Source organism: Mustela erminea, chromosome 13 (assembly GCF_009829155.1).
Source record: "Mustela erminea isolate mMusErm1 chromosome 13, mMusErm1.Pri, whole genome shotgun sequence".
NCBI classification, from domain to species: Eukaryota; Metazoa; Chordata; class Mammalia; order Carnivora; family Mustelidae; genus Mustela; species Mustela erminea.
The window spans coordinates 83,296,776-83,318,451 of NC_045626.1; the positions used below are offsets into that span (position 1 = coordinate 83,296,776).

The 21,676-nt window shown below is 38.9% G+C and overlaps 1 protein-coding gene across 2 annotated transcripts in view; it reads left to right on the forward strand.

Moving 5' to 3' along the window:
- The window catches only part of NAA25 (N-alpha-acetyltransferase 25, NatB auxiliary subunit), a 74,114-nt gene that overhangs the window by 25,059 nt on the left and 27,379 nt on the right, over positions 1-21,676 (forward strand). Inside the window, exons 8-14 of one of the 2 annotated variants that reach the window (XM_032311234.1) lie at positions 3,688-3,799; positions 4,407-4,496; positions 5,816-5,985; positions 9,054-9,166; positions 14,871-15,078; positions 15,881-15,970; positions 21,215-21,395. In XM_032311234.1, coding sequence (XP_032167125.1) covers positions 3,688-3,799; positions 4,407-4,496; positions 5,816-5,985; positions 9,054-9,166; positions 14,871-15,078; positions 15,881-15,970; positions 21,215-21,395 — 964 coding nt within the window. The remainder of the gene's footprint in view (positions 1-3,687; positions 3,800-4,406; positions 4,497-5,815; positions 5,986-9,053; positions 9,167-14,870; positions 15,079-15,880; positions 15,971-21,214; positions 21,396-21,676) is intronic. The other variant, XM_032311233.1, reaches the window with a different exon arrangement.

Here is a 21,676-nt window from a genome sequence, read left to right on the forward strand (position 1 = left end):
GGAGTCTGATGTGGAACTTGATCCCAGGACCCTGGGATCGAACCTGTGCCAAAGGCAGACACTTAACAACTGAGCCACCCAGGCATTCCTAAGTAATATAAAACCGAAAATAATTCATGGATTCAATAAACTTAAGATAGGTGAAAGAAAGATTATACCCCAGATCTCCAATCCTTTGTCCTCTAGGTTCTGTGCCAGTTAACTTGTTCTGTGTATCCTTCTATAGATGTACTTTTCCCCTCCTTCTTCTCTCAGTTTTTTCTTTCTTTCTTTTTTTTTTTTTTTAAAGATTTTATTTATTTATTTGTCAGAGAGAGTGAGTGCACAAAGCAGGGGGAGTGGCAGGCAGAGGGAGAAGCAGGCTCGCCTCATCAAGGAGCCCCATGTGGGACTCCATCCCAGGACCCTGGGATCATGACCTGAGCCAAAGGCAGATGCTTAACTGAGCCACTCCACCCCCAATTCGCAATTCAAATTGCGAATTGAGAAGGTACTCTACCTAGCTCATAGAGTAGTAATCTTATTCAGCTGACACAATGTTTCTATTAAAAAATTTTCTTCTTGAAGATCTTTTAAAATTAATTAATTAATGTTTGTTTATTTTTTAAGATTTTATTTATTTGACAGAGAGCACAAGCAAGGGGAGTGGCAGGCGAGGGAGAAGAAGATTTTATTTATTTATTTATTTATTAGGGAGAGAGCAAGAGAGTGAGTGTGAGCTGGGGGAGGAGCAGAGGGAGAGAGACAAGCAGACTCCATTCTGAGTGTAGAGCCAAGTGCAGGGATTAGTCGTAGGACTCTGAGATCTAGACCTGAGCTGAAACCGAGTTGGATGCTTAAACAACTGAGCCACCCAGACACACCAAACTTGCTTTCTTTTTTTTTTTTTTTTTTTTTTTTTTAAATATGTTCGACACCCAACATGGGGCTCAAACTCAGAACCTGGAGATCAAGAGTCACATGCTCTACTGACTGAGCCAGCCGGGCGCCCCTATGTCAAACTTTAATATTTTTTAATCTGATAAAACATTTTACAACTTTTTTTTTTTTTTTTAAGATTTTATTTATTTATTTGACAGAGAGAAATCACAAGTAGATGGAGAGGCAGGCAGAGAGGGAAGCAGGCTCCCTGCTGAGCAGAGAGCCCGATGCGGGACTCGATCCCAGGAGCTTGAGATCATGACCTGAGTCGAAGGCAGCGGCTCAACCCACTGAGCCACCCAGGCGCCCACATTTTACAACTTTTATTTAATTCTGAGGGAGGATAATTTTTTTATTTGTTTAAAAGCCATTATATTTTCTTTGAGATGCTTTTCTTTTTTCTTTTTTTTTTTTATTTTATTTATTTAACAGAGAGCACAAATAGGCAGATCCACAGGGAGAGGGAGAAGTAGGCTTAGCATGGAGCAGGGAGCCCAGTGTGGGGCTTGATCCCAGGACCCAGGGATTATGACCTGATCTGAAGGCAGACACTCAACCCATTGAACCACTCAGGCACCCCATCCTTTGCCTATTTCTTTCTTTCTTTCTTTTTTTTTTTAAGATTTTATTTATATATCTGACAGAAAGATCACAAGTAGGCAGAGAGGCAGGCCGAGAGAGAGGAGGACGCAGGCTCCCCGCTGAGCAGAGAGCCCGATGAGGGACTCGATTCTAGGACCCTGGGATCATGACCTGAGCAGAAGGCAGAGGCTTTAATCCACTGAGCCATCCAGGTGCCCCCTTTGCCTGTTTCTGAAAATGTGGTTAATCGTAATGATTTGCAAGAGCATTTTATATGTTAAAGAAGTTAGCTCTTTTCCACTGTAGTGAAAATACTTATTCCCTTTTGGTTGGAAAACTTAAATGTAGGAACTTCATAGATTGCTCTAGCCATTCCCCTTTGAAGATGTTTATGACAAAGATTTAGGTTCCTAACAATTATCCTTTTTTTTTTTTTTAAGAGAGAGAGAAAGAGAAATAGAGCAGGAATACAAGCAGGGGGAGTGGAAGGGGAGAAACAGTCTTCCCAACGAGCAGGGATCCCAATGTGGGTCTCGATCTCAGAACCCTGGGATCATGATCTGATCGAGGGTAGATGTTTAACTACTGAGCCACCCAGGTGCCCCACATTTACCCATTTTTGATGATTTCCTTAGGAGAAAGTCCTAGAAATCCAGTATTGTTTTGACAAACCTGGTTTTTAATTATGCCTTTACAGTCGTTGGGGGAATCTAACTGTAGATGAGTAGCCTCAGATTTCTCATTAGGAATCATTACAACATTTTATTTCAGGAATGTCTGAGTGGCTCATTCGGTTAAGCATCTCCCTTTGGCTCAGGTCATGGCCCAGGATCCTGGGATCAAGTCCCTCATTAGGCTCCTTGTGTAGCAGGAAGCCTGCTTTTCCCTCTGCCTGTTGCTCTCCCTGCTTGTCCACTCTCTTTCTGACAAATAAATAAAATTTAAAAAATAAAATAACTTTATTTCATACAGATACGTATAATCTTTACTTGACTGTGTGTGGTCAAAAACCTAATGCTGTTAACTAATTATATAAAATGAGGAGTTTTGTTATTTCTTTTTTTTTTAAAGATTTATTTATTTGAGAGCGAGAAAGGGAGCATGAGTTGGGAGACAAGGGAAGGGGCAGAGGGAGAGGGAGAAGCAGACTCCCTACTGAGCAGGAAGCCTGACCCTGTGGGCTAATCCCAGGACCCTGAGGGTGCTTAACCAATTGAGCCACTTAGCCACCACCCCCCGCTTTTTTTTTTTTTTAAGATTTTATGTATTTATTGTTTTAATGTTGCTTATCTTTAATTCTTTAATTTCAGCCTCCTCGCAGATGGGTGAAGTCAGCCTTTCTGTTTTTACCCAGCTGGATTATAGTTTAGGATAGTTAAAATGAAGATTATCTGTAGGAAATTCATAATGTGGTTGTTGGTATCTGTAATTTGCTAAGCTGTTCTGAGAGGTCGGGGTAAATCTCATTTGGTCAGAAACAGTAGTCATAGATTTTCTGTTCCTTGCTGTTGGTAAAGTGTTTGATTCATCTCTGTTCCTTTTTGTATTGCTCCTAACTTCTCGCCTGGCTCATCCCATTCCAGTCCAAGCTCATTCAACGTTTATTTTGTATAGATGGGAAGTCTGTCTATGGACCAAATATACTAGTTCCTAAATGCTTTTGGGGTTTTATTTTTTAATTATTATTATTTTTTAAGATTTTATTTATTTATTCGACAGACAGAGATTAAGTAGGCAGAGAGGCAGGCAGAGAGAGAGGAAGGGAAGCAGGCTCCTTGCTGAGCAGAGCCCGATGTGGGACTCGATCCCAGGGACCCTGAGATCATGACCTGAGCCAAAGGCAGCAGCTTAACACAATGAGCCATCCAGGCGCCCCTGGGGTTTTATATATACATGTATCCCATGTATTAGATCCACAACTCAGTACATTCAGTACACTCAGTACATTCTGGATCCTTGTAGTTTATAGGAAAAATGATTATAAAAGTTTAGTATCAGAAATTTATTTTTTTCTTTTCAGGAAAATAGTCTTTAATAAGATAATAGTTTGTATCTACTAGTGGTCCCATTTTCTAAGAGAGGGAATAAGAAGGTGTGACATTTTCCTTCTTGTGTTTGGACTTTATTCTGTTTTCTGAAGAAAAATGAAACCAGCTTATCAATTTTTTTAACTTTTAATTGTAGAGAAGTTGACGAGCGAGATTCAGAGTCGGGAAAATAAATGCATGGCTATGTATAAGAAGTTGAGCAGGTGGCCAGAGTGCAATGCCCTTTCCAGGCGCCTCTTACTGAAAAAGTGAGTAGATGGTTCTCTCTGGGTCATGAGACTGGAGGGGGGCTCTCAGGTGTCACTACTGAATTTTTTTTTTAATCTGTTGTCTTTTATATTTCCTGGGCATAAATCTTGCCAGTAGTGTGGCCTAGGTATTTTTTTAAAAGTTTTTGATGAAACTTTTTCTTTCAGTAAAGAGGTGTAATGGAACTTAGGCCATCAGTGTGTGAAGTATTACGTCTTCAGAATGAATGCTAAAAATCATTAATTTGTTAAATTCAGTATTGGTCTAAAAGAAACATGTGTGTCGTGTTCCCCCCACCCCCCCGCCCTGCGCCACCAGCTGCCCATTTTGAGGAAGTACTAACATGAGAGTTTTCTGTTAAGAATACTAGTTTTCTGGACCTGTTTATTTCATTGAAGGAAATAACTTTTTCCTAAAAGTTTTTTACTTTGAACATACCTCTCGAATTCCCTTTTCGGGTGTTAGAGGAAACTCTGAGGGAGGGTTGGGGTTCTCCTAGTAAAGACTAAAATGTAACCTAGAAAATAAATTGAGTATCATGGTTCCTAGGACAGACTTGTCACAACTTGGGTTTAATCCTGTGTGCACCATTCAATCTGATTTTAGCTCAGATGACTGGCAGTTCTATCTGACTTATTTCGATTCTGTCTTTCGACTGATTGAAGAGGCCTGGACTCCTCCTGCTGAAGGTGAACAGTAAGTTGACTCCTTTCCTGAATTATAGTGGCACTTTTTAGCATGGTGTAGCAAAATGATTTCATTGGAAGCCTAATAGAATTCTTACTTTCGTCTCAGTAGTGTGTTCCTTTCAAAGTAAGATATTTCATTTTTTTACAATTACAAAATAAATGAATGTAAGAAATCTTAAAACTAAGTGCAGAAATGTATGGGGTAGAAAGTGTTCCCAAATATCTTATCACCCCAGAAATAACATTTTTTTCCCACTTTTATTGAGATATAATTGACTCAGAGATTTTTTTTTTTTTTTTTTTAAGTAAGTTCTATGCCCAGTGTGGGGCTTGAACTCATGACTTCTGAACCCTAGATCAAGTCACATGTCCTGCCAGCTGAGCCAGCCAGGTGCCCCCAGAGATAACTTGTGATGGCAGTTTAGAGTCCTTTCTTCCAGATTTAGTCAACAAACTAATGTAATTATTCTCATTATTTAACATAAAAATGCAGTTATATTAGACAATGGTTTGCAACTTCGTATTTTCTCCCTTAAAATATATCTTGGGCATCTTCCATATGTGGTATATATAGATTCCTTTCATTCTTTTTAGTGACTTAAGAGAACTCCATTTTAGAGATGTAATTCATTTAACCTGTTCCCCATTGATGGACTGATGAACACTTGGATTGTTGCTGGTTTCCTTTTTTTTTCCTTTGCTATTCTAGACAAAAACACAAACATAAATGGGATCTTTTTAAAAAGTAAGGATTTAAGGTGGTGATGAGCTGATGCTTACTTTGTAATATTGACTGAGTGATCTCATTTTTCTCAGCCTTCATTCTTAAAGCAATAAAGTAAAATTTACTTAGATTTTTTTAATCAGGCAATATTTTATATATATAAAGTTATCCGTTCTTCCTTTTTCTTTTTCTTTTTTTAAAAGGTTTTATTTATTTATTTGACGGGGGGGGGGGGGACGCAGGCTCCCCGCTGAGCGGAGAGCCCAATGTGGGGCTTGATCCCAGGACCCTGAGATCATGACCCGAGCCAAAGGCAGAGGCTTAAGCCACTGAGCCACCCAGGCGCCCCTCCATTCTTATTTTAAAGAGAGAGGTAGAGAACTAGTCACAGATCAGTAATCAGATGCCAGAATTGGGAGTAATCCTTTGCCATGTTAGTTGTCAGAATGTGCTCATAGTTCTCTTTTACTCCCTTACTATTTTGTAATTATCAAATTACAAATTTTTATTTTTTAATTTGTTTCTTGAAGTCAGTTTGGCTTCACTTTTAGGATGGACAGTAGAGGTACAACATACCTTTTTCCATGTGTGTTTATACCTAGCTCTTTAGAAGGAGAAGTGCATTATTCTGCAGAAGAAGCTGTGAAGTTTATAGAAGATCGGATAACAGAAGAATCTAAAAGTTCCCGCCATCTCCGAGGACCACATCTTGCTAAACTTGAACTGATTAGACGTTTAAGACGTCAAGGTTTTAATGATGAGTACAAACTGGGTAAGAACCCTTAATATGATTTGGGAACTTTGGAGAAGATACAGGGATGCCCTCCATACCCAAGTGCAGTGTTCATTCTCTGAGGTCTGTGATGATAAAGTCATGCTTGGGAAGCAAATACCTTCATAACCTGAAAATATTTACTCATGAATAGATTACTGTTCCATTATCTCTCAATTATGTCTTCAACTCGACACTAGCATCTCTTCCTTTTTTGCCAGCGTCTTTATCAGGCATTCTTTTTTGACTCAACATTAATGTCAAAATCAATTTCACAGTATAATAGCCAGTTTTGTAAAAAAGGTTTCAAGATTTCATGAAGTGGATGAAAGGTTTCTTGAAAATCTGCTTCAAGCACTCACATCATTGATGAAAGAACATCTGGCAGAGTTAGAACAATTAACAGTTAAGAGAAAATTTATAAGGACAACGGCAGGATAGGAGGAAAACATGATTCAGATAATAAAGCATGAAGAGAGGCCTTCAGGAAAGTTGAGGAACCCCTTAGATGTTTTTTTGAAAATGATGGATCTCATATATGCTAATTAAGTTTTGTTGGAAAATTACACCCTTCCCCTCAAAAAGTGGTAATTCTTTGCTCATACTAATAATTAGCTTATGGTTTAGTTATAGCCTAAATTTTAAGTTTAAGATAATGAGCTTTCTTAATTTTTTATTTTCATTTTTTTAAGATAAAGTTCCAAAGAACCCCCCCCAATTATTGTTACGAAAATTTGGTTCTCATTAAAAGAGGCTGCTTTTTGGCACCAGTTGTCCTGAGATGATGAGCACTTCCAGTATCTAAAGATACTTCTAGTATCTTAGATCATCTCTGTTCATTTTAATCATCTAATTATTGCTCTTTGCAGCTTCTTCTTTTTTTTTTTTTTTAAAGATTTTATTTATTTATTTGAGAGAGAGACAGTGAGAGAGAGCACGAGAGGTGAGAAGGTCAGAGGGAGAAGCAGACTCCCTATGGAGCTGGGAGCCTGATGTGGCACTCGATCCTGGGACTCTGGGATCCTGACCTGAGCCCAAAGACAGTTGCTTAACCAACTGAGCCACCCAGGCACGCTTTGCAGCTTATTCTAAAATTAACTGTGGGCTTCTCTCATTCCCTTCTAGAGTTTTCACAACCAATTTTGAACTCCATGTTGACTTCTTTAGGTCTGCTTCAGGAACCTTAGTCTCACAGAATTGCCAATGAAAATTTTCATTTGATCCTTAGCTGATCCCCAGGAAATGTTAACATAGATTCCATTGTTTCTTTCCAGAGTTTGATATAAAAGTATTTGGATCTGTGTGGCACTTGCTCTGTCCATCTTCTGTCTTTCTCTTCCTTCTTTCCACCCTGCATAATAGAGATTTGTGTTTATCTAGTCGCCACCGTTGTTGTTTTGTTTTGTTTTGTTTTTAAGTAAGCTCTGCCTGCAACATAGGGCTTGAACTCACAACCCCAGGATCAAGATTCACATGCTGTATTGACTGAACCAGTTGGGAGCCCCTCCACAAATTTTTTTTTTAAAGATTTTATTTATTTATTTGAGAGAGAGCACAAGGTGGGTAAGGAGCAGAGGAAGAAGCAGACTCCCCGCTGAGCAGGGAACCCAGCACAGGGCTCAGTCCCAGGACCTTGGGATCATGACCTGAGCCGAAGGCAGACACTTAACCAACTGAGCCACCCAGGCGCCCCCCACAAAACTTTTTTTACACAGATCAGTAAGTGATTCTTAGTGTCTTGGATCAGCGTCCTTTGAGAATCTGATTAAAGCCATGGACTTTAGTTCTCTGAAATGTGGACAGAAACCAAGACCTAAAATCTTACAGAAACTCTGGTTTAATTTGAGAGCATTTTATTTTTTATTATTTTTATTTTGTTTTTAATTTTTTTTTTTTTTAATTTTTTGTTTTTAATTGTGTTTTTAATTTGAGGAAAAATAAAAGGCACTGGTAGCTTCTGTAGATCCATGTTTAAATTTTCCACAGTGAGGGACGCCTGGGTGGCTCAGTTGGTTAAGCAGCTGCCTTCGGCTCAGGTCATGATCCCAGGGCCCTGGGATCGAGTCCCACGTCGGGCTCCTTGCTCAGCAGGGAGCCTGCTTCTCCCTCTGCCTCTGCCTGCCTCTCTGTCTGCTTGTGCTCGCTCGCGCTCTCTCCCTCTGTCTCTGAAAAATAAATAAAATCTTAAAAAAAAAAAAAAAAAAAAAAAATTTCCACAGTGAGTGATCTTGTTGGGAGTTACTGGCTTGGTACTCTTCCCATTTTCTCTTGTATTGTGCATGTGAAACATTCCCTTCAGTTAACATTTAATACTTCCAAGAACTGTGGAAAGAAGCATATTTGTCTAATGTTTCTATATAAAGTTCAGTCTTTATTTAAATTTTAATGAAAACTTTTTAGGTATTTAAACTTTAATTAATGAAAAGTGTCACATTTTCCTAAGTGTAATACAAGTAAACTAGTTGAGATTGTAAGATTCAGCTCCTTTTAAAATATTTGTTTAAACGGGCAAGCCATCCTGCAGCCCTCATTGTTATTCTCATTCAGGTATTCAAGCAAAATTTTATTTATTTTTTTTAAGTTTTTATTTATTTATTTGAGAGAGAGACACAGAGAGCATGAGCTGGGGATGGGTAGAGGAGAGAGCAAACTCTCCATTGATCAGAGCCTGATGAAGGGCTTGATCCTAAGACCCTGAGATCATGACCTGGGTTGAAGGTGGATGCTTAACTGACTGAGCCACCCAGGTGCCCCATCAAGCAAAATTTTAATTTAATTGAAATAAATATTTTTTGGGGTGCCTGGGTGGCTCAGTGGGTTAAAGCCTCTGCCTTCGGCTCAGGTCATGATCCCAGGGTCCTGGGATCAAGCCCTGCTTTGGGGTCTCTGCTCAGCGAGGAGCCTGTTTCCTCTACTCTCTGCCTGCCTCTCTGCCTACTTGTGATCTCTGTCAAATAAATAAATAAAATTTTTAAATTAGAAAAAAAAAGAAATAAATATTTTTCAAATCAGACCTCTTAAATTTGCAGAAGCAAATGTAGTGATTTCTTTTTCTCTCACTCTCTTAGGCGATCCAGAAGAATTAATGTTCCAGTATTTTAAAAGGTTTGGGGATAAACCTTGTTGTTTTACAGACCTCAAGGTGTTTGTTGACCTGCTACCTGCTACACAGTGTACAAAAGTAAGTACAGTTCAGAATTCTGTTGGGTACCTATATTACTTGTAACTAGGTTAAATCTGTGTGTGAGTGGTGAACATGAGATGCCAAGGTAACTGCTCTAGTAAGCCAAGGACTCCAGGTGCTAATAGATTAAGAGATGATTTCTTGTTAAATTTAGCCATGAAGGGGCGCCTGGGTGGCTCAGTGGGTTGAGCCGCTGCCTTTGGCTCAGGTCATGATCTCAGGGTCCTGGGATTGAGGCCTGCATCGGGCTCTCTGTTCAGCAGGAAGCCTGCTTCCCTCTCTCTCTCTCTGTCTACTTGTGATCTCTCTCTGTCAAATAAATAAACAAAATCTTTAAAAAAAAAAAAAAAAAGGTTAAAAAAAAAATTTAGCCATGAAGAGAATAAGCCTCTGATGGATAATTGGATTGTCTTTTTGTTTTATGGTGTTTTTGTTTTGTTTTGCTTTAAGATAATTATAGATGTACATGCAGTTATAAGAGAAATAATATAGAGAGCTCTGTATAGCCCATTCCCATTTTGCCCCACTGGTAACGTCTTGCCTAACTATAGTATAATACCATAATTAGGAAATTGACATTGATACAATTCACTGACCTTGTGGAGATTTCAGCAGTTTTATATCTGGGTGTGTACATGTGGTACATTAATGTGTATTTAGTGCAGTGTATTGCACGTGGACTCAGTGACCCCTGCCAGCGTCAAGACACAGAACAGTTCCACCACCAGGATTGATTCCACGTGCTACCCCTTTTTACCCGCTGCCATCTCCCTGTACCTTCCCCTTTCCCTGTCTCTTTGTCCCCTGGCAATCATTAATATGATTTCTATTTCTGTAATTTTGTCATTTTAAAAATTTGTTGTAATAGAGCCATAGTATGTGTAACTTTCTGAGACTGACTTTTTTCCTCCCTCAGCATAATTCTCTGGAGTTTCATCCATGTTAATGTTTCAATAGTTCATTCTTTTGTATTGCTGAATAGTATTCTGTCGTATGGATGTGCCACCATTTCTTTATAAACTGTTGAAGGACATCCAGTTTCCTGTTTTTGGCTGTTACTAATAGAGCTGATGTGGACATTTGTGTGTGGGTCTTTTTGTGTGAACTTGTGTCTTCATTTATATGAAAAAAATGCCCAGTAATGTAATGATGGCTGCTTGTTTAGTTTTTTTTTAAAGAAATGGCCAAACGTTTTCACAGTTGCCATTCCAGTTTAAATTCCTGTTTAAATTCCAGTTTAAATTCCTGTTAGCAGTAAATGAGTGATCTAGTTTCTCTGCATCTTCATCAGGATTTAGTGTTGTCACTGTTTTTTATTTTAGCCATTCTGGCAGGTATATAGTGATTTTAATGCGTAATTAATTCCCTCTTGGTTAATGGTGTTGAACGTCTTCTCATGTGTTTATTTGCCAGCTTTATATTCTCAGTGAAATGTGTTTCTGTCTTTTGCTCCTTTCATAGTTCGTTTTTGTTTCTTTACTGTTGAGTTTTGAGAATTTGGATATTCTAGATACAGCTCCTTTGTCAGATACATGGTTTCACATATTTTCTCCCCGTCTCTGCTTGTCTTTTCACCCTTTAATAAGATCCTTTGCAGAGCAAGGTTTTACATTTTGATGCACTTATTTTAATAATTTTAGATTTATAGAGAAGTCACAAAGATAGTACAGAAAGTTACACTATAGTCTTAACCCTTGCTTGTTAGTATCTTAAATTACCATGGTGCACTTGTCAAATAGTGGTACACTATTATTAACTAACCCCTAGATTTTATTTAGATTTTCCCAGTTTTCCCATTACTGTCCTTTTTCTGTTCTGTGATCTAATCCAGTGTACCACATTGTAGTTAGTTGTCATATATTAGGAGTTTTTGCTGTAAATGAACCAATGTAAATTTCTTACATAATGAAATGGGGAAGCTTATCTTTAGACTCCTCATCCACAGCAACATGTACTGGGTCAGATTGCTCACCCGTTGCTGGGAACTTCATACCCTGTTCCACAGTATGAGTTTTTAGTGTTTAGTCCAGAGTGTCCCTGGTAATGGGCAGGTGGAGTACTCTACCAGTTGGAAGAACAGTGTATGTGGGGTAGGATAGAGTGCCATGTAAAGAAACAGTGGCATGTATAAAAGAAAGTCCATGATTTGATCAGTTTTACTCATAAATACCTCTGTAATTAGTGAAGGTTGCAGCGAAGCCTTCCTATCACAGGGTTGCCACCACCTGTAATTCCAGAGTGCCTTCTGTCACCCCCATAGTGGAGGTTACTGGAGTATTTGTTTGGTGGTTTTATGTTCAGTCCACAAGGTTTGACGCTTGGCAGTCTTGAGGGTGACGTACCTAGGGCAGATGGAGCAGTGCTTTCCCAAACTGGTAAGTAGCCAATGATCTCTCGGTTGTGAAATGACTGTCACCATTCACTTTGGTTTAGTAAAACTATTCTTGGAGTGTTGTGTTTACAGGGCTCAGGTCAAGCTTTAGAAGTTTCCAGATTAATTGTAGGATATCCAGAAAAGGAGTTCTGGGTTGTAGGAGGACTTGAAAGCATAGGAGAGAGAAATGGAAGAGAGGTTTGGTCTGGTGAGGACACAGTCCTTCCTTTCTCATAATTGAAAAGCTCCCGTACAAAAAGGGAATGAGAATTGGGGTCCGTAGGAAGTTGTTACAGGGAATTCAGAATTTGGCCAGTGGAAAAAGGTCTTTCTAGTAGTTAGAGTCTCTAAAATACAATGTGTGAGTTTCATGTTAGTAGAGCGATTTAGGCAGAATCTAGAACCATGTGGAAGAGATTTTTTCAGTTAGTATTTGTTGCAGATATTATGTACTAAGTGCTAAGATTTGGAACAATTGATCATGTCTTCCGCTGCTTCCCATCTTAAAAGTTGCAGCATCAACTAATGAAGCTGCATTAAAGGGACATTTAATTGCCTTCAGCTGAGATTCATAAGGGTTTGCTAATGTATATCTAGTATAAACTCTACTGTATTAGTACGTTTGAAACTCTTAGGTCATCTCATGTGACCTCCTGTAGTAAATAATCTATTGAGTTGAACCCTCTAGAAATGCTGGAATACTAGCAGTGATGGGTAGTCCTTGTTCTGTGAAACAAAGGATTTAAAGCTGTTGGAATGAGTTTTGTAGACCCACATAAATTTTCATTGAGGGGGTAATTTTGCTGCCACAACTTTTTAAATGTAGGATGACTTCAGTAGCTAAAAATTCTGCCTCTCAGCAGTGTGTTTGTCAGAGGATTGCAAACCATTTAAGTAAATTTCAAGCTGAGAGCTATAGTCCCAATCTTTTTAAACTGGGATGAGCCCCTACAGGTAGGCCACTGAATCCAATTATCCTGAAGTGGCTCACCCAGAGTGATGTTTTTATCTTTTGATTTCCTTTGCCCTGGGGTTTTAAGCTAAACAAATGATTACAGTTTTTTTTTTTTTTAAACGATTTTATTTATTTATTTGACAGACAGAGATCACAAGCAGGCAGAGAGAGAGGAGGAAGCAGGCTCCCCGCTGAGCAGAGAGCCCAATGTGGGGCTTGATCCCAGGACCCTGGGACCATGACCTGGGCGGAAGGCAGAGGCTTTAACCCACTTGGGCCACCCAGGTGCCCCATGATTACAGGGTTTTTTTTGTTTTTTTTTTAAAGATTTTTATTTATCAGAGAGAGAGAGGGGGAGAGAGCGAGCACAGGCAGACAGAATGGCAGGCAGAGGCAGAGGGAGAAGCAGGCTCCCTGCTCAGCAAGGAGCCCGATGTGGGACTCGATCCCAGGACGCTGGGATCATGACCTGAGCTGAAGGCAGCTGCTTAACCAACTGAGCCACCCAGGCGTCCCTGATTACAGGTTTTATTATTTATTTATTTATTATTTTTTTAAAGATTTTATTTATTTATTTGACAGAGAGAAATCACAAGTAGATGGAGAGGCAGGCAGAGAGAGAGAGGGAAGCAGGCTCTCCGCTGAGCAGAGAGCCCGATGTGGGACTCGATCCCATGACTCTGAGATCATGACCCGAGCCGAAGGCAGCGGCTCAACCCACTGAGCCACCCAGGCACCCCCTGATTACAGGTTTTAAAGAAGCTTTTTGCATAGCAGTAAAATGGTACAGACTAGAATAAAGAATGAATGCGTTGTTTCATGACAAAACCTGTCTGGAAGATTCTTCAGCATTCCTTGAAGAAGGCATTAATGATAAGCATCACTAATATATAGGGTAGCTTACAAGAATGGAACAGCTGGCAATAGAAGCTATATAGGCATTTAATCAAAAATATGAAGACCGGGGCTGCAGTTTCTTTGTTGAACATGATTATCTGATCATAATAATTAAAATTCATACGTTTGGAGACAACTTGAAGCAACATTGGTACAGATGTGAGACTGCATGAGTGGGGTTTTCTTTTTTAATTTTTATTTTTATGAAAAAACTCCATGGATAAAGTTGAAAAAGCCGAATGGTACTATAAGGCTTCTCTTGAAAGACAGTAGCAGCTCTTTGCCACCTCCTCCCTGCTTCTGGCTCTCTGTAGGCAGATCGCTTTCAGCTCCTACCTGTGTCTTCTGTGATTTACCTCAGTATTTCTAAATTACAGATTTGTATAACTTTATTTTTACAGTTACAGTCTTCCTCTGTTGGTGCCCTTCATGGAAGGATGATCATCTCATTTACATCCCACTTCTCTCCTTACATGCTCGCCCCCCCGGTTTAGTTTAGTGTTTTTTCAGAATTTGTATCGTTACGAAATTTTATGTATTTTATGGAGATTTCTTACACAGCTTACTTTCTCAGAATTAATCTTTTTTTTTTTTTTTTGATTCACCCCAATCTGACAGAACCATGAAAGTATACAACTGTTCCTCAGTTAGTCTAAGACACGAGGTGATCCTCTGTTTCATTCTACCGCAGACCTTTTCTGTCCTCCCACCCCTTACCCCTCACCTCAGAAAATACTTTTTTTTAAAGAAGGATTTTATGTATTTATTTAAGAGAGAGAGCTGAGGGAGAGGGAGAAGCAGACACCCCACTGAGCAGGGAGTCTGACATGGGGCTTGAGATCCCAGGACCCTGGGATCATGACCTGACCCAAAGGCAGACGCTTAACCATTGAACCACTCAGGCTCTCCGAAAATCATTTTAATGCAAGGTGTTAGCATCGGGAGAAACTGGATGAGAAGGGTACCTGGGATCTCTCTGGATTATTTCTTAAATCATGCATGTGAATCTGTATCTGAAAATAAAACTTTAATAAAAAGCAACTTAAGGCCACTGACATGACATAACTATTCCTCTCAACATGTAATATTTTCTGTAAGAATTTACTTGTATTTCAGTTGTAATTGTCGGTTTGTTTTTAATAATCTGCTCTTTTTATAACTTTTCTAATCAAGCTTTTCATTGCCATATCATTATATTATGTTGTGTGGAATAATTTATGAAACATTTTCACAATTCTTTTAATCTGGCAGTTGGCATAGTACCCGGTATTGAGAGATGACTTGTGGCCAGCAGTGAATGAGAATGCCATTTCCGTTGTCCTTTTATCAGCATTGTGTGCTGTTAGAAATTTTTTTGTTTTAGTCATTTTGGTAGATAGAAAATGCCTTCTTCTAGATCACTTCAGCATTTGTTAATTACAGCCTGCCAAAGATGAGTTCTGTTTTGAGATTGGTGCTTTTTTTCTACATTGCAGTTTATTAATCAGTTACTTGGAGTTGTTCCTTTGTCGACACCAACCGAGGAGAAGCTGGCGCTGCCTGCGGACATCAGAGCTCTGCAGCAGCATCTGTGTGTCGTGCAGCTGACGAGGCTGCTCGGCTTGTACCACACTATGGATAAAAACCAGAAGCTGAGTGTGGTCAGAGAACTGATGCTAAGGTATCAGCACGGACTAGAATTTGGTGAGCATTCTTTCAAAATGTGTAGTAGTTGCCTGATTTGCTAAGTTTTAGTCTCTTGGTTTTTGTTTTTATCATTCAGAGCACCTTGTTTTAATGAGTATGGCAAGGAGCTTATTCTGTCAGATGGGAAGACTGTTCACATATAAAGCCTTTCTTAAGTTTGGGGTTTTGAATAATGATAGGTGTCCATATTCTTCTTGATTGAGCTAACTCTGTCCCACTGGGGCTCATATGAATTAAATGGGGCTTATGATTAATTGTGACATTTTCTGCTTATAGGCCTTACTATTTTTAATATATAGACTGAAATTGAACAAAGTGAATGTCATAGATTATGAGATAAATGTTTAGTTCAGAAGTAGATGATCTTTTGCTAGATATATGTGATAAAGTATAAATTATGTGACCAGATGATGTCAGTGTTTCTCTAACGGTAATCTGAATCGTTAGGTGAAGTAATGAGTGTACCATTACTTTAGTTGTACATGGCCCTTGGCTTCTGTTCTTCTCTTTACCTGAAACCTCCTTCCAAATCTTGCTGCTCTCCCTTTGGGGCCATTGCAGATAGCACCTTTGTTCTAGAACTCTTCCTTCTGCCCTAGCTGAGTGTGGCCTTCCCTTCTTTTGAATCCTTTGATTCATGGCTTAGCATTTTTCTTCTGGTATTTATACGCCTCTTACTACTTTCATTTCCTCTTTCTTATCGTCTCCCTCCTGTCACTTTCCTGCTTTAAAAAACTCCTTTGGGGCAGTGATAGTTGAACAAATGTTAAAATACAAATATGGGATTTTTTCCCTACAGGGAAATCCTGTTTGAAAACCGAATTGCAGTTTTCAGACTATTACTGTCTCCTTGCTGTCCATGTGCTTATTGATATATGGAGAGAAACAGGTAAGGAAGAGTGATTTCAGTTTGACTTTATGCTTTGCTTTTATTGATTATAAATCCTGAGACTAATTATTATAATCCAAGAATTTGATTTATGCTTTTAGGTTTTTCCTCCTTGCCCTTCTCCAGGGTGCTTCTAGAAGAGCCCATCGCCAGATAATCCCCCTCTCTGTAATCCAGATAATCTTAAATCAGTGCACATCTGTTCTGTTTTTATTTTTTTAATTTTATTAAAGTATGGTTCATACACATTACATTAATTTCAAGTGTACAACATAGTGCTTCAGCAGTTCTGCACATCATGCCCTCCTCACCACAGATGTGGCCAGCATCTGTCGCCATGAACCACTGTCGCGGTGCCAGTGACTGTATTTCCTACGCTGTGCCTTTCATCCCTGTGACTTAACTCATTCTATGACTGGAAGCTTATACCTCCCACTCCTCTTTTTTCCCCACCCTCTGTCCCTCCTGACAACCATCAGTTCTTTATTTCTAGGTCTGTGTCTCCTTTTTTGTTTGTTTGTTCATTTTATTTCTTAGATTACACATATAAGTGAAATCCTATGGTATTCATTTTTCTCTGTCTAGCTTATTTCACTAGCATAATACCCACTGGGTCCATCCTTGTTGCAAATGGCAAAATGTTCTTTTTTATGGCTGAATAACATTCATGTGTGTATGTGTGAGCGTATGTGTGTACACACCACATCTTCTTTATCCATTCGTCTATCGATGGACACTTGGTTTGCTTCCGTATCCTGGCTATTGTAAATAATGCTGGGTATGCATATCTTTTTTGGGTTAGTATTTTCATTTTCTTTTGGTAAATACCCAGTAGTGGAATTACTGAATCATACGATATTTCTGGTTTTAATTTTTTTTGAGGAACCTCCATACTGTTTTCCACAATGGCTGCACCAATTTACATTCCCACCAGCAGTGCATGAGGGATCCTTTCTTTCCACATCCTTGTCAACACATGATATTTCTTGTTTTCTGTTACGTTTTTAAACATTTCTGAAAAGTGAATAATGACTGAATTACCTATTACAAAGTTGCCGCAATTAAAATAAGAGAAACTGATTCAGAGAGAGATGTATAGGTCCATGAAATGGAATAGCCCTTTTTATTCACTTAAAAAAATGTTTAGGAGAATGTACTCTTTTGGGAATGTAATTCTAATTAACTTGTTCAGGACAGAAATACAATATATGCTGAAGGAAGCATCATATATCCTTGAGCAAGAAAAGGATGATTCAGCAAATGATCCTGAGATTTCCCTTAGGTCTCACTCCTGACATTTTCTTTTACTAGCAGTTTTTTGGGAAAAAAGATTTAGGGTACTTACTGCATATTATTCACGAGAATAAATTGCACAAGGAACAAAGGGCTGGGGAGACGGTACTGTGGGTGGTGGGCACAAGCCCTGCCCTCGAGGGTCGTTTCATGGGCATTTGATTTTCATACCGTCACCCTCGGGCTGAAAACCCTTCAGAGATGCCCTGTTTTCTTGAGGGTAAAGGTCAGCCTCTTTAGGATAGTTTACAGTGCTCTGTATAACCTAGCCTCTGCTTATATCTCTAAATTCTTAGGTACTTACAGCCTCAATCTGCTGGGTTTTTTGCTAGTATTAGTGAACGTCATGTGCCTCTTTGAAATAACTTCCTTCCTTCCTTCATCTAACTTTTACCTCTGATGAGCCTGTCTTGATTTCACACTCCCCCCCCACCCTCTAAAGAGTTTGCGCCCCTTCTAAACTTTTATAGGATGTTGTATGTATCCCTGTGCAAGTACTTATTATACTGTATTGTACCGGAGATGGGGCTGAAATCCTTTTTATCAGAGTCTTTGTCATCTGAGCCCCAGAATTGTGAGTTTGCATAGAGCTGTAAAACATCCATGAATGAACTGACCCCTTAGTAATTTGATCCCTACTCAGATACCCTTCCCCACTTCTTCTAGCATCCATTCTTGCTCATAAGTGACTATATGACTTTGCTAATCCCTTGGTTTTTTTTTTTAGCAACATGCCCAGTGTAGCAATAGCAGCTAACATTTGTTGACCAGCAGGCCCTTGAAAGTGCTTTCCATGAATTAGGTAATTTAAACCTCATAATATAGTTAAGATTGGTGCAGTTTTATAGATGAAGGAAAGACAGGGCAGAGAAAGAAGTTAAGCAGATTTTCCATAATCATACAGTACAGTGCAGATACATTGAAAAATTGCCAATATTATAAAGATGCAGGGTTTCTTGCAGTCAGTGAAAGTGAGGTAGCAGTGCTCTAATTAGAGGCATAGTCATTGTCCAGAGTGGATCTGACAGATAATAGAAATCTGTAGAAATTCGGTATGAATGTTGGAAGACTGATTTGAATGTGAAAGATTAAGAAGAGCACTTTTAAAATTTCTTTTAAGATTTTACTTATTTATTTGACAGAGAGAGACACAGGTTGAGAGGGAGCACAAGCAGGGGGAGTGGGAGAGGGCGAAGCATGCTTCCCGCTGAGCAGGGAACCTGATGTGGGGCTGGATCCCAGGACCCTGGGATCATGACCTGAGCTGAAGAAGGCAGACACGTAACGATTGAGCCATCCAGGTGCCCCTAAGAAGAGCACTTTAAGAAGTTGATGATGCTCTCAGATATTTTGCCAAAAGGCATTTGTTTATGATTCTACAAAAGTAAAATGGGAAGTTAAGAATATCTTTTTTCCCCTCCAGTTTTATTGAAGAAATGTGATTGATATATTACATTGTATTAGCTTAAAATTGTATAGCTTAAGATGTATAACATAATGATTTGATATATGTATATCATGAAATGATATGTATATCATGAAATGATTACCACCATAAGTTTAGTTAACATCTGTCACCCCATAGTTAGATTTTTTTTCTTGTGAATAGAAATATTAAGATCTACTCTCCGGGCGCCTGGGTGGCTCAGTGGGTTAAGCCACTGCCTTCAGCTCAGGTCATGATCTCGGGGTCCTGGGATCGAGTCCCGCATCGGGCTCTCTGCTCAGCAGGGAGCCTGCTTCCCTCTCTCTCTCTCTGCCTGCCTCTCCGTCTACTTGTGATTTCTCTCTGTCAAATAAATAAATAAAATCTTAAAAAAAAAAAAATAAAAAAGATCTACTCTCCTAGCAGCTTTTGAGTATACAGAACAGTATATTAACTGTAGTCCATACTGTACATTAATATATCTCTAGAACTTACATCATTTTGTTATATTACAACATTCAGTTAGAAAAATTTTTCCCCAAAAGCCTAATGCTCTTTTCTTTTTTTGCTTGATGCTCTTTTGATTTGGTGAAGAATTTGCATAGAGTTGTAGTTACAGCCTAAATTTTGCAAAATAAACTAATAAATATCCTTGTAATGGTTTAATAGTTGAGAAAAAGTATAAATTATACTTTTTTTAATGTTTATTTTGAAATTTTGTTTCCATTTTAAGATTTTTTTTCAATACTAGTTATCTTAGAGTAACTAGGATTTTTTTTCTTTTTTAGGATTTTTGATTATTTGAGAGGGAGAGCATGAGCTGAAGGAGAAGCATACTCCCCTCAGAGCAGGGAGCCTGACACAGGGCTAGATCCCAGGACCCTGAGATCATGACCCAAGCCAAAGGCAGACCCTTAACTGACTGAACCACCCAGGCACCCCATTCTTTTCTTTTCTGTTTTAAGATTTATTTATGTACTTTAGAGAGAGAGTGAGGGAGAGCAAGTGTGCACACCAGTTGCGGGGGAGGGGCAGAGGGAGGGAATACTCAAGGCAACTCTTGCTGAGCACAGAACCTGCCGGGGGCTCGCTCAATCCCAGCACCCAAGCTGAAGCCAGGAGTTGGTCGCCTAACTGACTGAGCCACCCAAGCACCGAGTAACTAGGACTTCTTAGAATTATTTATTCCCTTTAATTGTGCAGCTCTTTACTCACCTCTGAGCCCCTTGAGACCAGGAACCACCTGTGACCTTTATCCTCCGGTCCTATATCTAGTGTTGCTCCAGAGTTTTAAGTTAATACGTGTTGAATTCAATAAAATTACAATTGGGAAGACTAGGTAGCAATGTGGAAAAACACTTCAAAGAGCAGAACACAAAATTAGATGATGTCGTGACTGCTACTGTGTAAAAGTAATTCTGATTCAAAGGCAATACATTAAAGTCATAATGGTAGTTTGCATAGATTATAGGTATGTATAGTTTGGGTAGGATTATGGATATTTATCTAAAACCCCAATTTTTGATTATATCGCATTTCTTGTAGAAAAAAACCTGCAGCATATAATTTGAAAAGCTCAAGGCATGGAGCTTTACTTTAAGTGTTTTAAGTTTTAGTTTAAGTTTTCTCTGACCATAAAAATAACTTATAAGTGTTGGGAAAGAGTTTATTTTAATCTTACTTAAGCTGGAAAGCTTCCAAAACACATTCTAAAAGCTGGCGTATTTCCTTCTCTTTTTTTCTGTGCATGTCTTATAGACTAAAGATCACTTCTTCATAGTAATTTGAATTCTGTGTGTTTTACTGAACTGTTAGTGTATAAGTATTTTCCCTCATTACTAAAAACTCATTAATATCAAATGGCTGCATAATGTGGGCCTTATTATAATTTTCTTAATCATTCCCTCATAATTAGTACAATGAGTATTTTTGTATATAAATCTTTATCTCCATTTAATATTATTTCCTTAGGTTCATGAAAGAGAACTTAATCTTTAAGACTATTGATGTATGTAACCTTTTGTATTTTGGTAGGCCAAAAATAAGTTTGTTATATTAATTTATTAGTGAACAGCTTTTTTCAAATTATTATTTGACATCTGAATAGTAGAGTTACATATGGAAGAAAAATGTTGCCTAGAGAGAATATCTTCCTGGGGTCTGGTAAAGAAAATCCTGTATTGGGAAGGTGGGTGGACTCAAATTCTCCTTCAAGGTCTGTCTCTTCAGAATCTAGGATTCTCAGAGATTCTGTAACTTCCTTCCTAAACCTCACAACTTAAAGTTTGCATCACTTTTGCAGATGCATCTTTAAGAACTGAGGTAACTATTGAGAAACTGTCTATTCTGGGAAATTGCCTGTCTTGCTTACAGGTGTATATCTAAAATTTGTTCTTTGACACCTAAACTCATTCTTCAGATAGTTAAGGAAGGTGATAATACCAGTAAGTTTTTGTTTTTTGTTTATGAGAAATCTCCATCTGCTGCTAAGTACTGTGGATAATACTGTTACGTTTTGGTTCTAGGTGACGAGACTGCTGTGTGGCAGGCCCTGACTTTGCTGGAAGAGGGATTAACCCACAGCCCTTCCAATGCTCAATTCAAATTGCTGCTTGTTCGAATCTACTGTGTGCTGGGGGCTTTTGAACCAGTGGTGGATCTGTACTCCAGCCTTGATGCTAAGCATATCCAGCATGACACCATTGGGTTGGTAGTATATACTCTGAATACTGAGCAGCCGGCTACATCAGGGTGGGGTCCTTACACATGGAGCTCAAGCTTTGCAGTTTCTGTTATTAAGCTTTTTAGATTAAGTAATCCCCCCCATGATGACCCATTGCAAAACGGAAAGATTTTTATATCTTCCAGCATTTAATGGTAATTTTAAAATTTGTACAGTTTTGAAAAGGTAAGAGTTTTCCCCAGAGGTAGCAAATGGCTGTATACTTGGAACATACTTTCGTGAAGTCTTTATTTCTGCTTTGCAG